At 49.5% G+C, this 20,653-nt stretch overlaps 1 protein-coding gene across 4 annotated transcripts in view; it reads right to left on the bottom strand.

The window, feature by feature from the left end:
* MARK1 (microtubule affinity regulating kinase 1) overlaps positions 1-20,653 on the bottom strand; it is a 492,874-nt gene that overhangs the window by 72,570 nt on the left and 399,651 nt on the right. For all 4 annotated transcript variants that reach the window (XM_078649810.1, XM_078649807.1, XM_078649809.1 and 1 more), the window contains exon 11: positions 18,379-18,491. In XM_078649810.1, the coding sequence (XP_078505936.1) occupies positions 18,379-18,491 (113 nt within the window). The remainder of the gene's footprint in view (positions 1-18,378; positions 18,492-20,653) is intronic.

Raw genomic sequence — 20,653 nt, 5'->3', positions numbered from 1 at the left:
GTCAGCGCTGATTTGCATATCGCCATTGTCTAACCCAGGGTGGTGTGGAGTGGAAAAACGATGGATTTGGGCCCAGATCTTTTGACTGGGGTGAATGTGTGACATTGATCCACATTCTGTCCATCATTGTTGTTTTTGCAGTAACCGCTCTAAGTGTACTGGGGATGCTCAGACGTGAGTCCCAGGCACTCCACACCACTGGAAGCAAGCTAGCCGGGCTGATGAGAGGTGTTACCTCGAAACCGGGCCGGTCCTCGGATGCTTGTTTCCGTTCTGGGAAGGACATGGCTTTTGTAGTTCGGACTGGACTGTTCCCATGGGGCACAGGGTCAGCGCTGATTTGCATATCGCCATTGTCTAACCCAGGGTGGTGTGGAGTGGAAAAACGATGGATTTGGGCCCAGATCTTTTGACTGGGGTGAATGTGTGACATTGATCCACATTCTGTCCATCATTGTTGTTTTTGCAGTAACCGCTCTAAGTGTACTGGGGATGCTCAGACGTGAGTCCCAGGCACTCCACACCACTGGAAGCAAGCTAGCCGGGCTGATGAGAGGTGTTACCTCGAAACCGGGCCGGTCCTCGGATGCTTGTTTCCGTTCTGGGAAGGACATGGCTTTTGTAGTTCGGACTGGACTGTTCCCATGGGGCACAGGGTCAGCGCTGATTTGCATATCGCCATTGTCTAACCCAGGGTGGTGTGGAGTGGAAAAACGATGGATTTGGGCCCAGATCTTTTGACTGGGGTGAATGTGTGACATTGATCCACATTCTGTCCATCATTGTTGTTTTTGCAGTAACCGCTCTAAGTGTACTGGGGATGCTCAGACGTGAGTCCCAGGCACTCCACACCACTGGAAGCAAGCTAGCCGGGCTGATGAGAGGTGTTACCTCGAAACCGGGCCGGTCCTCGGATGCTTGTTTCCGTTCTGGGAAGGACATGGCTTTTGTAGTTCGGACTGGACTGTTCCCATGGGGCACAGGGTCAGCGCTGATTTGCATATCGCCATTGTCTAACCCAGGGTGGTGTGGAGTGGAAAAACGATGGATTTGGGCCCAGATCTTTTGACTGGGGTGAATGTGTGACATTGATCCACATTCTGTCCATCATTGTTGTTTTTGCAGTAACCGCTCTAAGTGTACTGGGGATGCTCAGACGTGAGTCCCAGGCACTCCACACCACTGGAAGCAAGCTAGCCGGGCTGATGAGAGGTGTTACCTCGAAACCGGGCCGGTCCTCGGATGCTTGTTTCCGTTCTGGGAAGGACATGGCTTTTGTAGTTCGGACTGGACTGTTCCCATGGGGCACAGGGTCAGCGCTGATTTGCATATCGCCATTGTCTAACCCAGGGTGGTGTGGAGTGGAAAAACGATGGATTTGGGCCCAGATCTTTTGACTGGGGTGAATGTGTGACATTGATCCACATTCTGTCCATCATTGTTGTTTTTGCAGTAACCGCTCTAAGTGTACTGGGGATGCTCAGACGTGAGTCCCAGGCACTCCACACCACTGGAAGCAAGCTAGCCGGGCTGATGAGAGGTGTTACCTCGAAACCGGGCCGGTCCTCGGATGCTTGTTTCCGTTCTGGGAAGGACATGGCTTTTGTAGTTCGGACTGGACTGTTCCCATGGGGCACAGGGTCAGCGCTGATTTGCATATCGCCATTGTCTAACCCAGGGTGGTGTGGAGTGGAAAAACGATGGATTTGGGCCCAGATCTTTTGACTGGGGTGAATGTGTGACATTGATCCACATTCTGTCCATCATTGTTGTTTTTGCAGTAACCGCTCTAAGTGTACTGGGGATGCTCAGACGTGAGTCCCAGGCACTCCACACCACTGGAAGCAAGCTAGCCGGGCTGATGAGAGGTGTTACCTCGAAACCGGGCCGGTCCTCGGATGCTTGTTTCCGTTCTGGGAAGGACATGGCTTTTGTAGTTCGGACTGGACTGTTCCCATGGGGCACAGGGTCAGCGCTGATTTGCATATCGCCATTGTCTAACCCAGGGTGGTGTGGAGTGGAAAAACGATGGATTTGGGCCCAGATCTTTTGACTGGGGTGAATGTGTGACATTGATCCACATTCTGTCCATCATTGTTGTTTTTGCAGTAACCGCTCTAAGTGTACTGGGGATGCTCAGACGTGAGTCCCAGGCACTCCACACCACTGGAAGCAAGCTAGCCGGGCTGATGAGAGGTGTTACCTCGAAACCGGGCCGGTCCTCGGATGCTTGTTTCCGTTCTGGGAAGGACATGGCTTTTGTAGTTCGGACTGGACTGTTCCCATGGGGCACAGGGTCAGCGCTGATTTGCATATCGCCATTGTCTAACCCAGGGTGGTGTGGAAAAACGATGGATTTGGGCCCAGATCTTTTGACTGGGGTGAATGTGTGACATTGATCCACATTCTGTCCATCATTGTTGTTTTTGCAGTAACCGCTCTAAGTGTACTGGGGATGCTCAGACGTGAGTCCCAGGCACTCCACACCACTGGAAGCAAGCTAGCCGGGCTGATGAGAGGTGTTACCTCGAAACCGGGCCGGTCCTCGGATGCTTGTTTCCGTTCTGGGAAGGACATGGCTTTTGTAGTTCGGACTGGACTGTTCCCATGGGGCACAGGGTCAGCGCTGATTTGCATATCGCCATTGTCTAACCCAGGGTGGTGTGGAGTGGAAAAACGATGGATTTGGGCCCAGATCTTTTGACTGGGGTGAATGTGTGACATTGATCCACATTCTGTCCATCATTGTTGTTTTTGCAGTAACCGCTCTAAGTGTACTGGGGATGCTCAGACGTGAGTCCCAGGCACTCCACACCACTGGAAGCAAGCTAGCCGGGCTGATGAGAGGTGTTACCTCGAAACCGGGCCGGTCCTCGGATGCTTGTTTCCGTTCTGGGAAGGACATGGCTTTTGTAGTTCGGACTGGACTGTTCCCATGGGGCACAGGGTCAGCGCTGATTTGCATATCGCCATTGTCTAACCCAGGGTGGTGTGGAGTGGAAAAACGATGGATTTGGGCCCAGATCTTTTGACTGGGGTGAATGTGTGACATTGATCCACATTCTGTCCATCATTGTTGTTTTTGCAGTAACCGCTCTAAGTGTACTGGGGATGCTCAGACGTGAGTCCCAGGCACTCCACACCACTGGAAGCAAGCTAGCCGGGCTGATGAGAGGTGTTACCTCGAAACCGGGCCGGTCCTCGGATGCTTGTTTCCGTTCTGGGAAGGACATGGCTTTTGTAGTTCGGACTGGACTGTTCCCATGGGGCACAGGGTCAGCGCTGATTTGCATATCGCCATTGTCTAACCCAGGGTGGTGTGGAGTGGAAAAACGATGGATTTGGGCCCAGATCTTTTGACTGGGGTGAATGTGTGACATTGATCCACATTCTGTCCATCATTGTTGTTTTTGCAGTAACCGCTCTAAGTGTACTGGGGATGCTCAGACGTGAGTCCCAGGCACTCCACACCACTGGAAGCAAGCTAGCCGGGCTGATGAGAGGTGTTACCTCGAAACCGGGCCGGTCCTCGGATGCTTGTTTCCGTTCTGGGAAGGACATGGCTTTTGTAGTTCGGACTGGACTGTTCCCATGGGGCACAGGGTCAGCGCTGATTTGCATATCGCCATTGTCTAACCCAGGGTGGTGTGGAGTGGAAAAACGATGGATTTGGGCCCAGATCTTTTGACTGGGGTGAATGTGTGACATTGATCCACATTCTGTCCATCATTGTTGTTTTTGCAGTAACCGCTCTAAGTGTACTGGGGATGCTCAGACGTGAGTCCCAGGCACTCCACACCACTGGAAGCAAGCTAGCTGGGCTGATGAGAGGTGTTACCTCGAAACCGGGCCGGTCCTCGGATGCTTGTTTCCGTTCTGGGAAGGACATGGCTTTTGTCGTTCGGACTGGACTGTTCCCATGGGGCACAGGGTCAGCGCTGATTTGCATATCGCCATTGTCTAACCCAGGGTGGTGTGGAGTGGAAAAACGATGGATTTGGGCCCAGATCTTTTGACTGGGGTGAATGTGTGACATTGATCCACATTCTGTCCATCATTGTTGTTTTTGCAGTAACCGCTCTAAGTGTACTGGGGATGCTCAGACGTGAGTCCCAGGCACTCCACACCACTGGAAGCAAGCTAGCCGGGCTGATGAGAGGTGTTACCTCGAAACCGGGCCGGTCCTCGGATGCTTGTTTCCGTTCTGGGAAGGACATGGCTTTTGTAGTTCGGACTGGACTGTTCCCATGGGGCACAGGGTCAGCGCTGATTTGCATATCGCCATTGTCTAACCCAGGGTGGTGTGGAGTGGAAAAACGATGGATTTGGGCCCAGATCTTTTGACTGGGGTGAATGTGTGACATTGATCCACATTCTGTCCATCATTGTTGTTTTTGCAGTAACCGCTCTAAGTGTACTGGGGATGCTCAGACGTGAGTCCCAGGCACTCCACACCACTGGAAGCAAGCTAGCCGGGCTGATGAGAGGTGTTACCTCGAAACCGGGCCGGTCCTCGGATGCTTGTTTCCGTTCTGGGAAGGACATGGCTTTTGTAGTTCGGACTGGACTGTTCCCCTGGGGCACAGGGTCAGCGCTGATTTGCATATCGCCATTGTCTAACCCAGGGTGGTGTGGAGTGGAAAAACGATGGATTTGGGCCCAGATCTTTTGACTGGGGTGAATGTGTGACATTGATCCACATTCTGTCCATCATTGTTGTTTTTGCAGTAACCGCTCTAAGTGTACTGGGGATGCTCAGACGTGAGTCCCAGGCACTCCACACCACTGGAAGCAAGCTAGCCGGGCTGATGAGAGGTGTTACCTCGAAACCGGGCCGGTCCTCGGATGCTTGTTTCCGTTCTGGGAAGGACATGGCTTTTGTAGTTCGGACTGGACTGTTCCCCTGGGGCACAGGGTCAGCGCTGATTTGCATATCGCCATTGTCTAACCCAGGGTGGTGTGGAGTGGAAAAACGATGGATTTGGGCCCAGATCTTTTGACTGGGGTGAATGTGTGACATTGATCCACATTCTGTCCATCATTGTTGTTTTTGCAGTAACCGCTCTAAGTGTACTGGGGATGCTCAGACGTGAGTCCCAGGCACTCCACACCACTGGAAGCAAGCTAGCCGGGCTGATGAGAGGTGTTACCTCGAAACCGGGCCGGTCCTCGGATGCTTGTTTCCGTTCTGGGAAGGACATGGCTTTTGTAGTTCGGACTGGACTGTTCCCATGGGGCACAGGGTCAGCGCTGATTTGCATATCGCCATTGTCTAACCCAGGGTGGTGTGGAGTGGAAAAACGATGGATTTGGGCCCAGATCTTTTGACTGGGGTGAATGTGTGACATTGATCCACATTCTGTCCATCATTGTTGTTTTTGCAGTAACCGCTCTAAGTGTACTGGGGATGCTCAGACGTGAGTCCCAGGCACTCCACACCACTGGAAGCAAGCTAGCCGGGCTGATGAGAGGTGTTACCTCGAAACCGGGCCGGTCCTCGGATGCTTGTTTCCGTTCTGGGAAGGACATGGCTTTTGTAGTTCGGACTGGACTGTTCCCATGGGGCACAGGGTCAGCGCTGATTTGCATATCGCCATTGTCTAACCCAGGGTGGTGTGGAGTGGAAAAACGATGGATTTGGGCCCAGATCTTTTGACTGGGGTGAATGTGTGACATTGATCCACATTCTGTCCATCATTGTTGTTTTTGCAGTAACCGCTCTAAGTGTACTGGGGATGCTCAGACGTGAGTCCCAGGCACTCCACACCACTGGAAGCAAGCTAGCCGGGCTGATGAGAGGTGTCACCTCGAAACCGGGCCGGTCCTCGGATGCTTGTTTCCGTTCTGGGAAGGACATGGCTTTTGTAGTTCGGACTGGACTGTTCCCATGGGGCACAGGGTCAGCGCTGATTTGCATATCGCCATTGTCTAACCCAGGGTGGTGTGAGTGGGAAAAAACGATGGATTTGGGCTCAGATCTTTTGACTGGGGTGAATGTGTGACATTGATCCACATTCTGTCCATCATTGTTGTTTTTGCAGTAACATACTCATTGATGCAGAACGGCTGATTTGCATATCGCCATTGTCTAACCCAGGGTGGTGTGGGAGTGGAAAAACATGGATTTGGGCCCAGGATCTTTGACCGTGAATGTGTGACAATTGATTCCACATTCTGTCCATCATTGGTGTTTTTTGCAGTAACGGACTGTTCCCATGGGGCACAGGGTCAGCGCTGATTTGCATATCGCCATTGTCTAACCCAGGGTGGTGTGGAGTGGAAAAACGATGGATTTGGGCCCAGATCTTTTGACTGGGGTGAATGTGTGACATTGATCCACATTCTGTCCATCATTGTTGTTTTTGCAGTAACCGCTCTAAGTGTACTGGGGATGCTCAGACGTGAGTCCCAGGCACTCCACACCACTGGAAGCAAGCTAGCCGGGCTGATGAGAGGTGTTACCTCGAAACCGGGCCGGTCCTCGGATGCTTGTTTCCGTTCTGGGAAGGACATGGCTTTTGTAGTTCGGACTGGACTGTTCCCATGGGGCACAGGGTCAGCGCTGATTTGCATATCGCCATTGTCTAACCCAGGGTGGTGTGGAGTGGAAAAACGATGGATTTGGGCCCAGATCTTTTGACTGGGGTGAATGTGTGACATTGATCCACATTCTGTCCATCATTGTTGTTTTTGCAGTAACCGCTCTAAGTGTACTGGGGATGCTCAGACGTGAGTCCCAGGCACTCCACACCACTGGAAGCAAGCTAGCCGGGCTGATGAGAGGTGTTACCTCGAAACCGGGCCGGTCCTCGGATGCTTGTTTCCGTTCTGGGAAGCACATGGCTTTTGTAGTTCGGACTGGACTGTTCCCATGGGGCACAGGGTCAGCGCTGATTTGCATATCGCCATTGTCTAACCCAGGGTGGTGTGGAGTGGAAAAACGATGGATTTGGGCCCAGATCTTTTGACTGGGGTGAATGTGTGACATTGATCCACATTCTGTCCATCATTGTTGTTTTTGCAGTAACCGCTCTAAGTGTACTGGGGATGCTCAGACGTGAGTCCCAGGCACTCCACACCACTGGAAGCAAGCTAGCCGGGCTGATGAGAGGTGTTACCTCGAAACCGGGCCGGTCCTCGGATGCTTGTTTCCGTTCTGGGAAGGACATGGCTTTTGTAGTTCGGACTGGACTGTTCCCATGGGGCACAGGGTCAGCGCTGATTTGCATATCGCCATTGTCTAACCCAGGGTGGTGTGGAGTGGAAAAACGATGGATTTGGGCCCAGATCTTTTGACTGGGGTGAATGTGTGACATTGATCCACATTCTGTCCATCATTGTTGTTTTTGCAGTAACCGCTCTAAGTGTACTGGGGATGCTCAGACGTGAGTCCCAGGCACTCCACACCACTGGAAGCAAGCTAGCCGGGCTGATGAGAGGTGTTACCTCGAAACCGGGCCGGTCCTCGGATGCTTGTTTCCGTTCTGGGAAGGACATGGCTTTTGTAGTTCGGACTGGACTGTTCCCATGGGGCACAGGGTCAGCGCTGATTTGCATATCGCCATTGTCTAATCCAGGGTGGTGTGGAGTGGAAAAACGATGGATTTGGGCCCAGATCTTTTGACTGGGGTGAATGTGTGACATTGATCCACATTCTGTCCATCATTGTTGTTTTTGCAGTAACCGCTCTAAGTGTACTGGGGATGCTCAGACGTGAGTCCCAGGCACTCCACACCACTGGAAGCAAGCTAGCCGGGCTGATGAGAGGTGTTACCTCGAAACCGGGCCGGTCCTCGGATGCTTGTTTCCGTTCTGGGAAGGACATGGCTTTTGTAGTTCGGACTGGACTGTTCCCATGGGGCACAGGGTCAGCGCTGATTTGCATATCGCCATTGTCTAACCCAGGGTGGTGTGGAGTGGAAAAACGATGGATTTGGGCCCAGATCTTTTGACTGGGGTGAATGTGTGACATTGATCCACATTCTGTCCATCATTGTTGTTTTTGCAGTAACCGCTCTAAGTGTACTGGGGATGCTCAGACGTGAGTCCCAGGCACTCCACACCACTGGAAGCAAGCTAGCCGGGCTGATGAGAGGTGTTACCTCGAAACCGGGCCGGTCCTCGGATGCTTGTTTCCGTTCTGGGAAGGACATGGCTTTTGTAGTTCGGACTGGACTGTTCCCATGGGGCACAGGGTCAGCGCTGATTTGCATATCGCCATTGTCTAACCCAGGGTGGTGTGGAGTGGAAAAACGATGGATTTGGGCCCAGATCTTTTGACTGGGGTGAATGTGTGACATTGATCCACATTCTGTCCATCATTGTTGTTTTTGCAGTAACCGCTCTAAGTGTACTGGGGATGCTCAGACGTGAGTCCCAGGCACTCCACACCACTGGAAGCAAGCTAGCCGGGCTGATGAGAGGTGTTACCTCGAAACCGGGCCGGTCCTCGGATGCTTGTTTCCGTTCTGGGAAGGACATGGCTTTTGTAGTTCGGACTGGACTGTTCCCATGGGGCACAGGGTCAGCGCTGATTTGCATATCGCCATTGTCTAACCCAGGGTGGTGTGGAGTGGAAAAACGATGGATTTGGGCCCAGATCTTTTGACTGGGGTGAATGTGTGACATTGATCCACATTCTGTCCATCATTGTTGTTTTTGCAGTAACCGCTCTAAGTGTACTGGGGATGCTCAGACGTGAGTCCCAGGCACTCCACACCACTGGAAGCAAGCTAGCCGGGCTGATGAGAGGTGTCACCTCGAAACCGGGCCGGTCCTCGGATGCTTGTTTCCGTTCTGGGAAGGACATGGCTTTTGTAGTTCGGACTGGACTGTTCCCATGGGGCACAGGGTCAGCGCTGATTTGCATATCGCCATTGTCTAACCCAGGGTGGTGTGGAGTGGAAAAACGATGGATTTGGGCCCAGATCTTTTGACTGGGGTGAATGTGTGACATTGATCCACATTCTGTCCATCATTGTTGTTTTTGCAGTAACCGCTCTAAGTGTACTGGGGATGCTCAGACGTGAGTCCCAGGCACTCCACACCACTGGAAGCAAGCTAGCCGGGCTGATGAGAGGTGTTACCTCGAAACCGGGCCGGTCCTCGGATGCTTGTTTCCGTTCTGGGAAGGACATGGCTTTTGTAGTTCGGACTGGACTGTTCCCATGGGGCACAGGGTCAGCGCTGATTTGCATATCGCCATTGTCTAACCCAGGGTGGTGTGGAGTGGAAAAACGATGGATTTGGGCCCAGATCTTTTGACTGGGGTGAATGTGTGACATTGATCCACATTCTGTCCATCATTGTTGTTTTTGCAGTAACCGCTCTAAGTGTACTGGGGATGCTCAGACGTGAGTCCCAGGCACTCCACACCACTGGAAGCAAGCTAGCCGGGCTGATGAGGTGTTACCTCGAAACCGGGCCGGTCCTCGGATGCTTGTTTCCGTTCTGGGAAGGACATGGCTTTTGTAGTTCGGACTGGACTGTTCCCATGGGGCACAGGGTCAGCGCTGATTTGCATATCGCCATTGTCTAACCCAGGGTGGTGTGGAGTGGAAAAACGATGGATTTGGGCCCAGATCTTTTGACTGGGGTTAATGTGTGACATTGATCCACATTCTGTCCATCATTGTTGTTTTTGCAGTAACCGCTCTAAGTGTACTGGGGATGCTCAGACGTGAGTCCCAGGCACTCCACACCACTGGAAGCAAGCTAGCCGGGCTGATGAGAGGTGTTACCTCGAAACCGGGCCGGTCCTCGGATGCTTGTTTCCGTTCTGGGAAGGACATGGCTTTTGTAGTTCGGACTGGACTGTTCCCATGGGGCACAGGGTCAGCGCTGATTTGCATATCGCCATTGTCTAACCCAGGGTGGTGTGGAGTGGAAAAACGATGGATTTGGGCCCAGATCTTTTGACTGGGGTGAATGTGTGACATTGATCCACATTCTGTCCATCATTGTTGTTTTTGTAGCATATGAGCTACAGCTTTTATTATCAGGTAACATTAATCACTAACAAGCATTGGCATAAGCAATAGGTCTCGCCTTTGCGACCTTATAAGTGTTTAGCTATGTAGCACAAAAGAATTATCAATGTACATTGTAATACAATGGAGTGGCAGTATACAAGACATTTTAGAAATCAGTAAAAATGTTTGAACAAATAAAGATTAGTGGTGTTTGCTACCCCTTGCATGAGATGGGTTGACAAATAAATGCAAGGGTGTGACTTGTGGACTGATGCTTGCGACATGTAATGTTTTATTGTCTCTTGAACAGGAAACGTATTTGGGAGATTTGGTGCACTCAATGAATAAGCAAAATGATGATGGTAAACATTTCTCTATGGAAATATATATGTAATACAATAATATACCACTGAGGGACCCGCATCACATTTAGTCAGGTCCAAAATGGGGACAGCTAGAGGTGTTCTTCTCTAGAAATCTGAGAGTAATAAGAAGGTCGTATATTCAAACCTAGTCTACAGGCTTTTATGATAATTTACTCCTTTTTCGAAGTTTTATATAGGCATTTCCAACCTGAATTGGAGCATTTTTTTCACGAGCACGGGTTACGTTACACAAGGTCACGTGTACAGGGGGATTAGGTGACTTGACATAGGGTATACTAACATCTTCTTTCAGGATAAATAAGTAGTTAATTTACTAGTGCGCACTGTCTAAATGTTCAATGTTATAACCGAATTTACCGTGAGCTAGACCTCGAAGTCGGATTACGTTTCCTTTATTTGTGTCTAAATGTCATCCTGCTCCTCTGAAGGTTTCTACTTGAAGCATTAAACCCTCCGGCTGCCATTGAGTCCCCGCTACCGTTACTCGTATTTCTAAGTGTAGTTGTGAAGTAAGCATGCTGTGTGTTATCTAAGTGAACTCAGGAGATGGTGTGAATAGTTCGGGTCGTCTGCAGTTTCTGCACAGAACCACGATTACACAGAAAAACGTGTTTTTAAAAAAATATCCAGTCCACTACACTATGTCTTAGCTCGTCATTATAACATAGACACTTGTAGGACTTTGATCCATTGAGGTAAATACTTAATTAGATCTTCACAAAAAGGCAGCCTCCCGGCCAGGAGCGAGTACATGGCGACAGCCCTCCGCCAGGTCCCTTAAAACCCATGTCAAATGTATACCAGCATGTTGATTCTTCCTAGGTTTCCAAACCTCTGCCATTTGCCTTGCTACTGTTGCTGGCCTGTAGCCATGACTCTACAAAGGCCTAATGGCAGCAGCTTGTAATCCTTGGTACGACCCATGGCTTTTGTGTCAACCCGGCTGCCTCTCTGGCAAAAATGCGAGCCAGGTGATCTGTGCTTCAGCAGAGCGACATGTGGATTCATTGGGCCAAATTTTTTTCAGTGTGGCCTAGAGGTCTAATTTACAGTTTAACCTAAATACCCACTGCTCCAGTCTATTCAAATTACTACAATAGTGAAGGGTCTGCCAAAAAGGAATCTGGAAAGTGTCTTGCTGCAAAGAAGGGAGGCACACACCCCACTCTGAAAGCACTTCATTGGCTCGTAGTGGCTCACATTGCAATTCGGCTTTCTAGTAGTATACAGAGGAATATAGATGCAATAGAGCGGGTTTATACCAGAGTATTGTAATGTGCAGAGGTAAAGCAACTGTCACAGGCAAATCAGTGGCGGGACTTCCGCCGTAAAGCTTATAGATACAGAAGGGCAGCGTAGTTACAAACATCCCTCTCTCATCAGGATCACCCTGTCCCGGGTGTTCCCCTCTCACGGGATGTCCCAGAGGCCCGCTTCACCCAGCTTCCACTGGACTGGGTGTGCTTCGTCGTGTCACTCCAACGCAACCCTCTGGGTTAGTGGAGGAAACGCTACAAGTCCCACCTCCAAGTCCCTCGCTCCACCTGAAGGGTAGTTGTTTCTTAATAGGATTACTCCAGCCACTTAGCACAAGATCTTCGTTTTCTGGGACCTGCACAGGAGCGGCTGTAGACTCATCTCTCGTGGCGGAACCCGCTCTCACCGGCGTCCTGGAAGCCTTTGCCCCTGGGTCGCCACGGTCTAGTGTGAAGTGGTCGGATCCTCTTCTTCAGGATGTCCAAGCAGTCTCACCATCCAGTCTCCTTTGCGACCACAAAGGTGAATGTTGCAAATTGTTCAGATTGCTCACCTCTGCAGTCACCAGGTTTGCTTGGCGTTATGAAGACTCCTGAATGGCTAGCTTCTCATGGTGCCACCCATGTTACCAAGGTACTGTGCTCCATTCCAGATGTTCTCACACTCAGTCGTCCTCTTTACCTTCTGGTGTGCCAGATGTCTCATCACGCAGTCCTCTTTTCTTTCATTTTTCTTCTCTTCTTTAAACTTTTGCGGTGGCCTCATGCAACACAATTTCCTCTTTATGGTTCTTTCACTTGGCGACACGGTCTAGTCCCATCAGGTCTTGCACTTCTTCTCCAACTAGGCCTCTCCCTTTGACGTGCACTTCACACGGGTCTTCCTGGTCCTGTCCTACCCCTAGGACAATGCATTCTCTTTGTTCGGTGACCAGACCGGTCGTCACAACCTTCTTCCTTTCACTACTTCTCGCAGGCTTTCATACGTCGATCTTGTCAGACCTCTCCTCTGTCATCTTCACTGACCTCTCCATGATCCTCTTCACTGACCTCTCCATGGTCCTCTTCACTGACCTCTCCATGGTCCTCTTCACTGACCTCTCCTCTGTCATCTTGTCAGACTGTTCCTCAGTCATCTTGTCAGACTTCTCCTCTGTCATCTTCTCAGACCTTTCACAGGTCATTGCTTCTCTGACCACTCTCAGGTCACCTCTTCTCTGACCTCTCTCAGGTCACCTCTTCTCTGACCTCTCTCAAGTCACCTCTTCTCTGACCTCACTCAAGTCACCTCTTCTCTGAGCTCACTCAAGTCACCTCTTCTCTGACCTCTGGCAGGTTGTCTTCTCTGACCTCTGGTAGGTCATCTTCTCTGACCTCTGGTAGGTCTTCTCTGACCTCTGGCAGGTCGTCTTCTCTGACCTCTGGCAGGTCATCTTCTCTGACTTCTGGCAGGTCGTCTTCTTCCTGACCGTTGGCAGGTCATCTTCTCCCTGACCGTTGGCAGGTTGACTCTTTGCTGACCTCTAGCAGGTCATCCTCGCTGACCTCTGGCAGGTCATCCTCGTTGACCTCTGGCAGGTCATCCTCGCTGACCTCTGGCAGGTCATCCTCGGAGACCTCTGGCAAGTCATCCTTGCTGACCTCTGGCAGGTCATCTTCACTCGCTGACCCCTTGCAGATCTCTTACCATCTAGAACATGTTTCTGGTGCCTCATTGCCACGCTGATGTGCCTCTCTCGCTGCAACCTCCCCTCGGGCGGCGTCACTGGATGTCTCACTCCGTGTGACGCATCCTTGGAGTTGGGCACACTCGTTGGGTTCGTCACGAAAGGGACAGACTCCAAAAAAGATTATAACATTTGATTTATTGGTTCAAAGGTTTTTCTTTTATTGATTTTCAAGGTTTTGATGAGTTCATATATTCCGATTTTTTATTCAAATCATAAGAATCAATACAAACAGATTTCAAGGAACGATGCTCCAATGCATTTCGGGCAATGGATGCCCTTTTTCAAGGAGCTGTATCCGTTTTGAAGCAGGAGGATTGACTCGTAAATTGAAAATGCTCGGTGAATGGATTCGGATATTCCGTGAAAGTCGCGAAGGACTCACGGAATATCCGAATCCATTCACCGAGCATTTTCAATTTATGAGTCAATCCTCCTGCTTCGAAACAGATACAGCTCCTTGAAAAAGGGCCTCCATTGCCCGAAATGCATTGGAGCATCGTTCCTTGAAATCTGTTTGTATTGATTCTTATGATTTGAATAAAAAATCGGAATATATGAACTCATCAAAACCTTGAAAATCAATGAAAGAAAAACCTTTGAACCAATAAATCAAATGTTATAATCTTTTTTGGAGTCTGTCCCTTTCGTGACGAACCCAACGAGTGTGCCCAACTCCAAGGATGCGTTTACTCCCCTTGTAACGCACTCAACCAAGTACTTTACACGACGTACCCGGCCGGTTGCGTCTCTTGGCGGAGCACCCGAAACTTCTATAAACCCTTTAAATACGGAAAACCTTAAAACAAACAATCAGCTGTGCGCCGTGCCACCACTCTTTCAGTCACTCCGTGTGACCACATGGGCCCTCTTCCCCGCCGGGCGCTCACTCCTCGACTCCAGCCCTGACAATCTGCTTCTCTGATATTGTTTCTGTTAGCCAGTGACCTCTCTTTCAAATGCAGGCAGCATTACCACCTCACTGGTCTTTCCTGTGCACTCACATGGTTTTCTTTACACCCTCCTGGAAGCTATCTTGGCGTTGACAGGATCGAGCTACTTTGGGGACCTCTCGCTACTAGGTAATACAGTCGGTCCTCATTTCCACTCTATATCCCCATGGGTCATGCAGCCCTCTCAGCTGGTCTGGGCAAACCCTTCCAGTTGGTCCTGTTCCTAACACTTGGCAGTCCACCAGGGGCATGTTGCATCCTCTGTTCAGTCTGTTCCCCACTCACCCCCCTTTGTGCGGTTACCAACTGCTGCTCTAGTCTACAGCCTCCTTGCACTGAGTCTTTTCCTTTGCAGCAGGTGCACCCATGGCCACTCCAGCACTGTTTCTCTGCCGGGAGCTTTCCTGAGCCTGCGGGCCTCATACGAACAGTGAGTCAGGTTGTGGGTGGTTGTGCTTCCCGATATGGCCTCCTTCCCTGAAGAACACTGTGCTCTGGACCTCCCAAGCCTGTCCCAAGAACTCTGCCGGCCTTTGCCTCCTCATTCCAGCTAAGTTGAGTTTATTCACGTATCCTCCTACAGGGCGTGCTCCACTCCTCACCTTGTGGCGTTTCTCTGTCCCAACACCGGGACAGCATCTGGGCAGGTAATGCCAGCTTCCCTTCTCCGTTGGCGACTGTGACAGCAGGGACACTTCTCCGTTGGCGCTTGCCTCTGCTGCCACGCTGATGCTGCGAAGGTCCCTTTAAAAATATTTCCTTCTCAGCAGGTCGTGATACCTCCCGCTCCCTGTAGGTGGCGCTTTCCCGTGCGTTGCTTACGGCCTGCAGGCGGTTCACATTACGGTCCCTTCTGGTACTCGCAGCACTCCCGCTGGCCACGCTCTCCTTCCCCACAGGCGGGGGCCCATCGCCAATGGCCCCGCACCGACCCCACGCAGTCGGAAACCTCATGCCGGACAGCAGTCTCTCTCTTCATCACAACATGGTAAGTGGATTGTTTTTTTTTTGTTAAGTTGCGCAGGGGTCTCATGCCATGGAGGCAGGCCCTCTACTCCAGCCCTGTACGTTACCGTTCGTGCTGGCTGTACCAGCACCTCTCCCCGCGTTGACAGTTCTGAGCAGGCCGCACTTTTCTCTTCCACGGGGGAGCGGTCGGTCCAGCATGCCACCCGCAGTCACTCACACGGGGATCAGTGGGCCGGCCCTGTGGAAGCTCTGACGTGTGTGGAGCTGCATCGGTGCGTTTTTGACAAAGCAGGCGCCTTGTACTGTTTGTGGTGCTTACTGCAATATTACTCTAGTCGAGCCGAATCTACAGTTCCTTTTGCTGCTTCTCAGTGGGTGCAGCTTATTGACCGACACAGCACTGAAGGGTCTGGCACCTGCCTGTTGGGAGGGAGGTTGCCTCCGTCCTCCCTTCGCTGTCGGGATTCTGTCTTCTGCTTGCGACTCTGTGCTCACTACGACCGGACGTGTCCTTCCATATCGCAGCGCTTGCTTATGATTGCGGAGTCCGTGGACATGACCCGGTGCCCAGCACTAGCAGGTCTTCGGGCACTCCGAGTTCTGCCCAGTCACTGCCGAAGTAGGGTGGGCTCCTGATCACCTCCGTCACCCCAGGGGCTCTTCACATGCCCCGCAGGCAATCAGGCGTTTCCTACACCTGCTAACAGGGGGGGGGGGCCTGCGACACGTGCTGCTCTCTCCCCAATCACCACCAACAAGGCAGCTACGACCACGGGTTCAGCCTGCTCACCGCCAATGTAATACTGTGGGGCCATAGGCCCCAATGCAGAAACAATAAAAACTCAGACACAGTATGATACTTCATAGAACTGGTCCAGGACACATGCACCGACCCCTTTTACTAACATGGTTGCATGTCCTGTGACGCCTGTGTTGGATGGGTGTGGGTTGGGGTGTAAGCCAGCCCTCGGGGAGTGGCTGGCACAGACAACTAGAACAGTTTCCAGCAGGTCACTACATGCACGTCTGCAAGGGACAAAGCATCCTCTTCCACACGTCAGCACAATTTGTAGAGAAAAATAAAAACGTCACTTTTCGCTTCCCTTTTGTTTTCTTTTTTTGCCTACATCTTCCCTCGGACACATGTGAGCTTAAGCGTAAGGCCAAAGGACGGACGCTTCAAGCGTGGAGAGCCCCAGAGCCAGACCAAACCAGCAGCTTCTCCAGGCAGATTTGACATACTTATTTAAATAAACAGCAGGGGTCCTCGCGCTGCATGAGGCTGGGTGCCAGAATAAACAACGGGGAGTGGAAGGGAGTGCAATGGCTCAAGTGCTCGGCAGCACTCCATGAAAATATGTCGGAGCGCAGGCAGCAACCCAAAGACAAAACAAAACACTCATCCTGCAATAGCCAGATAGGAGGAGGGAAGAGAGGCCATCACATGCTACTGTGTAATGGCGTTTGAAATTGCTGGAAAGAGAGCTGAACACACAAAGAAGGGACTTTTACAGAAATGCACCAATAAGAAGCCAGAATTTCTGAATGCCACAGATAGTAACCAATGGCAATCAGTGGGTTTGCCAAATCCCACAGAGTAGGCATAACAGGTCGATTGAAGCTCAACCTAAAAAGGGTTTACCCTGATTACATAGGAAACGGTGGACAGTAAATATGAACATATTTTTGGGTTTGAATTACATAACAAATATTTTATGAACATAAGGCATACATACAAATATAAGGTTAGAAAATGGCCATTAGAATTCAAAACTTCAGGCCTCTAACAAGGCTGGAGGAAATCCTCAACAAAGCGGAGCTCTGAGCTAGCTCCACCATTTTTGAAGATGTCCAGTCTTACACAGGATTAAGAATGTCCAGGATTAGACTGTGGTTTGGGAACAGCAAAGGACACACTGCACACCCATAACTTGTTCTGTGGAGGAACTGGATTTGAGTATCCCATCCCACTGCAGCCCGCAGAGACATCCGCAAAATAGAGTCCTATTTTTTTCTAACCAGAGGAGAGCTGGAGAGCCCAAAGATATAATCGTAAAGCCTGTGGATTATCTGAATTCTAATCCGGCATGTGTAGTGTTATGCCCCACAGTGGGATGTTGGTGGCAAAGTAGCAGGACATGGGTGAGAAGACAGAAGAGACACTCAAGGTGAATCCTTGGAATCCATGTTTCAGGACGTCTGATAGTTCCTCCAAGTACCATCAATGAAATATGAACAATGCCGACCAGCTGGAGCAGTGGTTAATTTGTCAAATAAAAAAAAAGAGGAGGTGGGGGCTCTCGTCAGGAGGCAGCTTGCACCAGTCTGCTGTTAGCCCACCTAAAACAGAGGCAACTACTAACCAGAAAAATGGGGAGCGGGTGTGGCGTAATGGCCTGAGCCGCCACCTTCAGAGCTGGGATACCAGATTTGAATCTCATCGCCAGCTCGACATGCTGTGATTCTGGACAAATGATTTAATCTGCCCGTGCTTACCAAAAATGAATGTGTCCTTTACTGGTGCCCAAAAAAATGCCCCAGTGTCGTGATTAAGTGACGGTGCTGAGCATCGGAAACCACTGGCTCAAATTAGGCACTGCACAGGAGCCACAAGATGAAGATTAAGTGACTTTACAGTGTGGATGAAATGATCACAGCTATCTTTGAACAGGGCCTGGCGCCCCCAGGAACCCCCAAAAAAAACAGTGGAATGGATATGGCTCCCTTGGAGGCACAACGCAGAATGGCCAGGTTTCAGACTCTGGACATAACCAACGGATGAGCAGAGATTTTCACAAAGTTTGGGAAACTGTCCATAAAATCTTGGTGGTTGAAGTGGGAGAGAAGTCAGGGCAAAGTGAAATCACGACACAGAGGAAAAATGGAGCCAAACAATGAATGAAAACAGAAACCTACTCACACACTAGTCTTAATGCATGTTTCCAATTCACAAATTAGACAATGCCACAACTAGAGAAATGCACGGTCCTAACCTTGTGACAGGTTTAATCAATATTAATTAGAAGCTTAAGAACCTGCAGGCGGAAGGTACCCATTAGAAACAGCAGATTATATTCACAGAGAAAGAAGCCACAAAAATGAAATAGCAGACTTACGTCGGGTGGCTTTTTGCCTAGAAGCAGGTATGTTGCCATGACTTCATCATATTTTTGGTTTAATACAGACTCATTTATTTCTTCTCTCGAAAAACCCATGGTGATCATCAACTCTATGAAAATGAAGAAGATGAGGCAGTAAATATAATATGTCCCCACAACTCTCTAGTAGTCATTCAAAGCGCTATGGTGCGAGGATCAAGAGTACACTACAGATCATGTGGGAAAACACAGGAAGTGGTATTTATGAGCTACAATTCATCCTTCCCACTTACACATCTTTTGCTACTCTGGCTGTGAACATTGAAAAGGCATTTGCTTGCACAAATTTACATCATCTTGAATCAACCGTAAAGTGAGGTTTCAGCCCTCATTTTAGTTGATGAACTATTGGCTAACTTTACGAAACCTGAGATGAAATGAACAGTTATAGATAGCATGCTCTCCTGTGCTTCTGAGCAAGGCAAATGACAGGGCTGTGCCCTAAGCCATCTCCCCATAGCACTTGAGATAGGGTGTATTCGCCGTATATGTATTGATTTATTTAAGGTTTTTATATATCTCAACTCCACTCGATGTTGTACACTGCAACATCAAGAATCTCGATTAAACCGCTGTACACACGAATAATTATGATAAATATCTTTACCTATTTAGGTGTACCATTCAAAATTTGCAGTTAAGATCATTAACATCTCTTCGGCATTGATATTGGCGGTAGGGCCGGGGGAAGAGCTGGGACGGGTATTAAATCATGAACACATTCGGGTGGTGATGTCGTTCATTTAGATGTTGTTTAAAGCGAAAAGTTTTTAATTTTTTTCCTGACACATCCAAGCTCTTTTCACATCTGATATTGTCCGGTAAAGAGTTCCAGAGAGTGGGGGCCACTCCAGTGAAGGGTTTTCATAAGGTTTGGTGGAATTTTAATTTCCTACTTCTAAGTCAGACAGTTTGTGGCTCAGCAATCTTGCTCTCCCAGATACGGGTAGTAGGGAGTGAAGGTAGGATGGTTGGCCAAATATTAAAGCTTTGAAAGACAGGTATGGGTTTTAAATGTAATTTCTGCCTCAACCTGGATCGAGTGGAAGTCTTCAAGGATAGTGAAATGTGATCACATTTCTTGGCATACATGGTTACTTATACAAGCAGCAGAGTGGACAATGATGGCTTTTGTGGATGCTGATGATGTCTTCATCATCCCCGTCAGCAGGGCACTCCCGCAGCCCATTTTTGAGACCACAACGACCTATATGAGCCCGCAAATCAGGGTTAGTGAGAATGGGTTTGGGAAGTAAAGTGCTGTTTACGCACATTTGGTGGTTCGCTCCACTGAGAGTTCGTGAGGAGGTTTTGGTTGAGCCAAGGGACTGAGTATTTTACTTCTCGTTTCTGGTTGTGTGGGAATACTGCCTCACCGAGTACAATTAGCTAGTTTATGTCGACTTTGGGTGTAAAGTATTTGCTGAGCAAAATAAATGATCTCTTCTCTGGGTTTGGTGTCAGGAAATTTAACAACACCCATTTTGTACATTTACCAGAGTTTTTGAAGGTGAAGACATTTTCATAGTCTGTAATTTTCATGTATAATTGTGCGTCATTTCTGCCCTAACACCTCAGAGTCTTTTTAAGTGTTGCATTCAGAGAACCCTCATATAAGTTGAGTCGTGTGGGAGTCAGAATTACGCCTTGTGGATCTTCGAAGGCACAGTGAGTATCTCCGAATAAAAGTCACCGATCTTCATTGCTTTTCTGTTTTCTTGGTACGAAACAAATCATTTTATTACAGTTCTTGAGAAACCCATGCTTGCTTCCACTTCCTCAATGAGCTTCTAATGATATATGGTGCCAAGTGTTGCTAGGTTTAGCAACATTAGTAGACACACTTCTCCATTAATGAACCTATGGCGGATATCAATAATAATTTTGACTGAAGCTTACGGAATATGGATTGATGGGTTACTAATAGATTTTCTTGTTGGCTATGCATTTTCTATTACTTTGCTCATCCAGGGTAGATGTGTTACTGATCAGTAGAATGGTGCGTGCAGCAGGGCCAACAGCCATTTATTTTTAAAAAAAGGAAGAGATGAGACGTGGCCCAGTTTCAAGGCATCAGGGAAATGGTATACTTCTGTGAGAATATGACAACTGAACACCAGATTTTGGCAAATACTTTAGGCATTGTTTTAATAAGCATTCCTGGTATATGGTGTTCCACGCAGAATGAAGGCCTCAGTGACTTGATTCCATTTTTCATTGGAGTCTTTGTTAT

Source organism: Lissotriton helveticus, chromosome 6 (assembly GCF_964261635.1).
Source record: "Lissotriton helveticus chromosome 6, aLisHel1.1, whole genome shotgun sequence".
In the NCBI taxonomy this organism is placed as follows: domain Eukaryota; kingdom Metazoa; phylum Chordata; class Amphibia; order Caudata; family Salamandridae; genus Lissotriton; species Lissotriton helveticus.
This window is presented reverse-complemented; position numbering and strand designations above follow the sequence as displayed.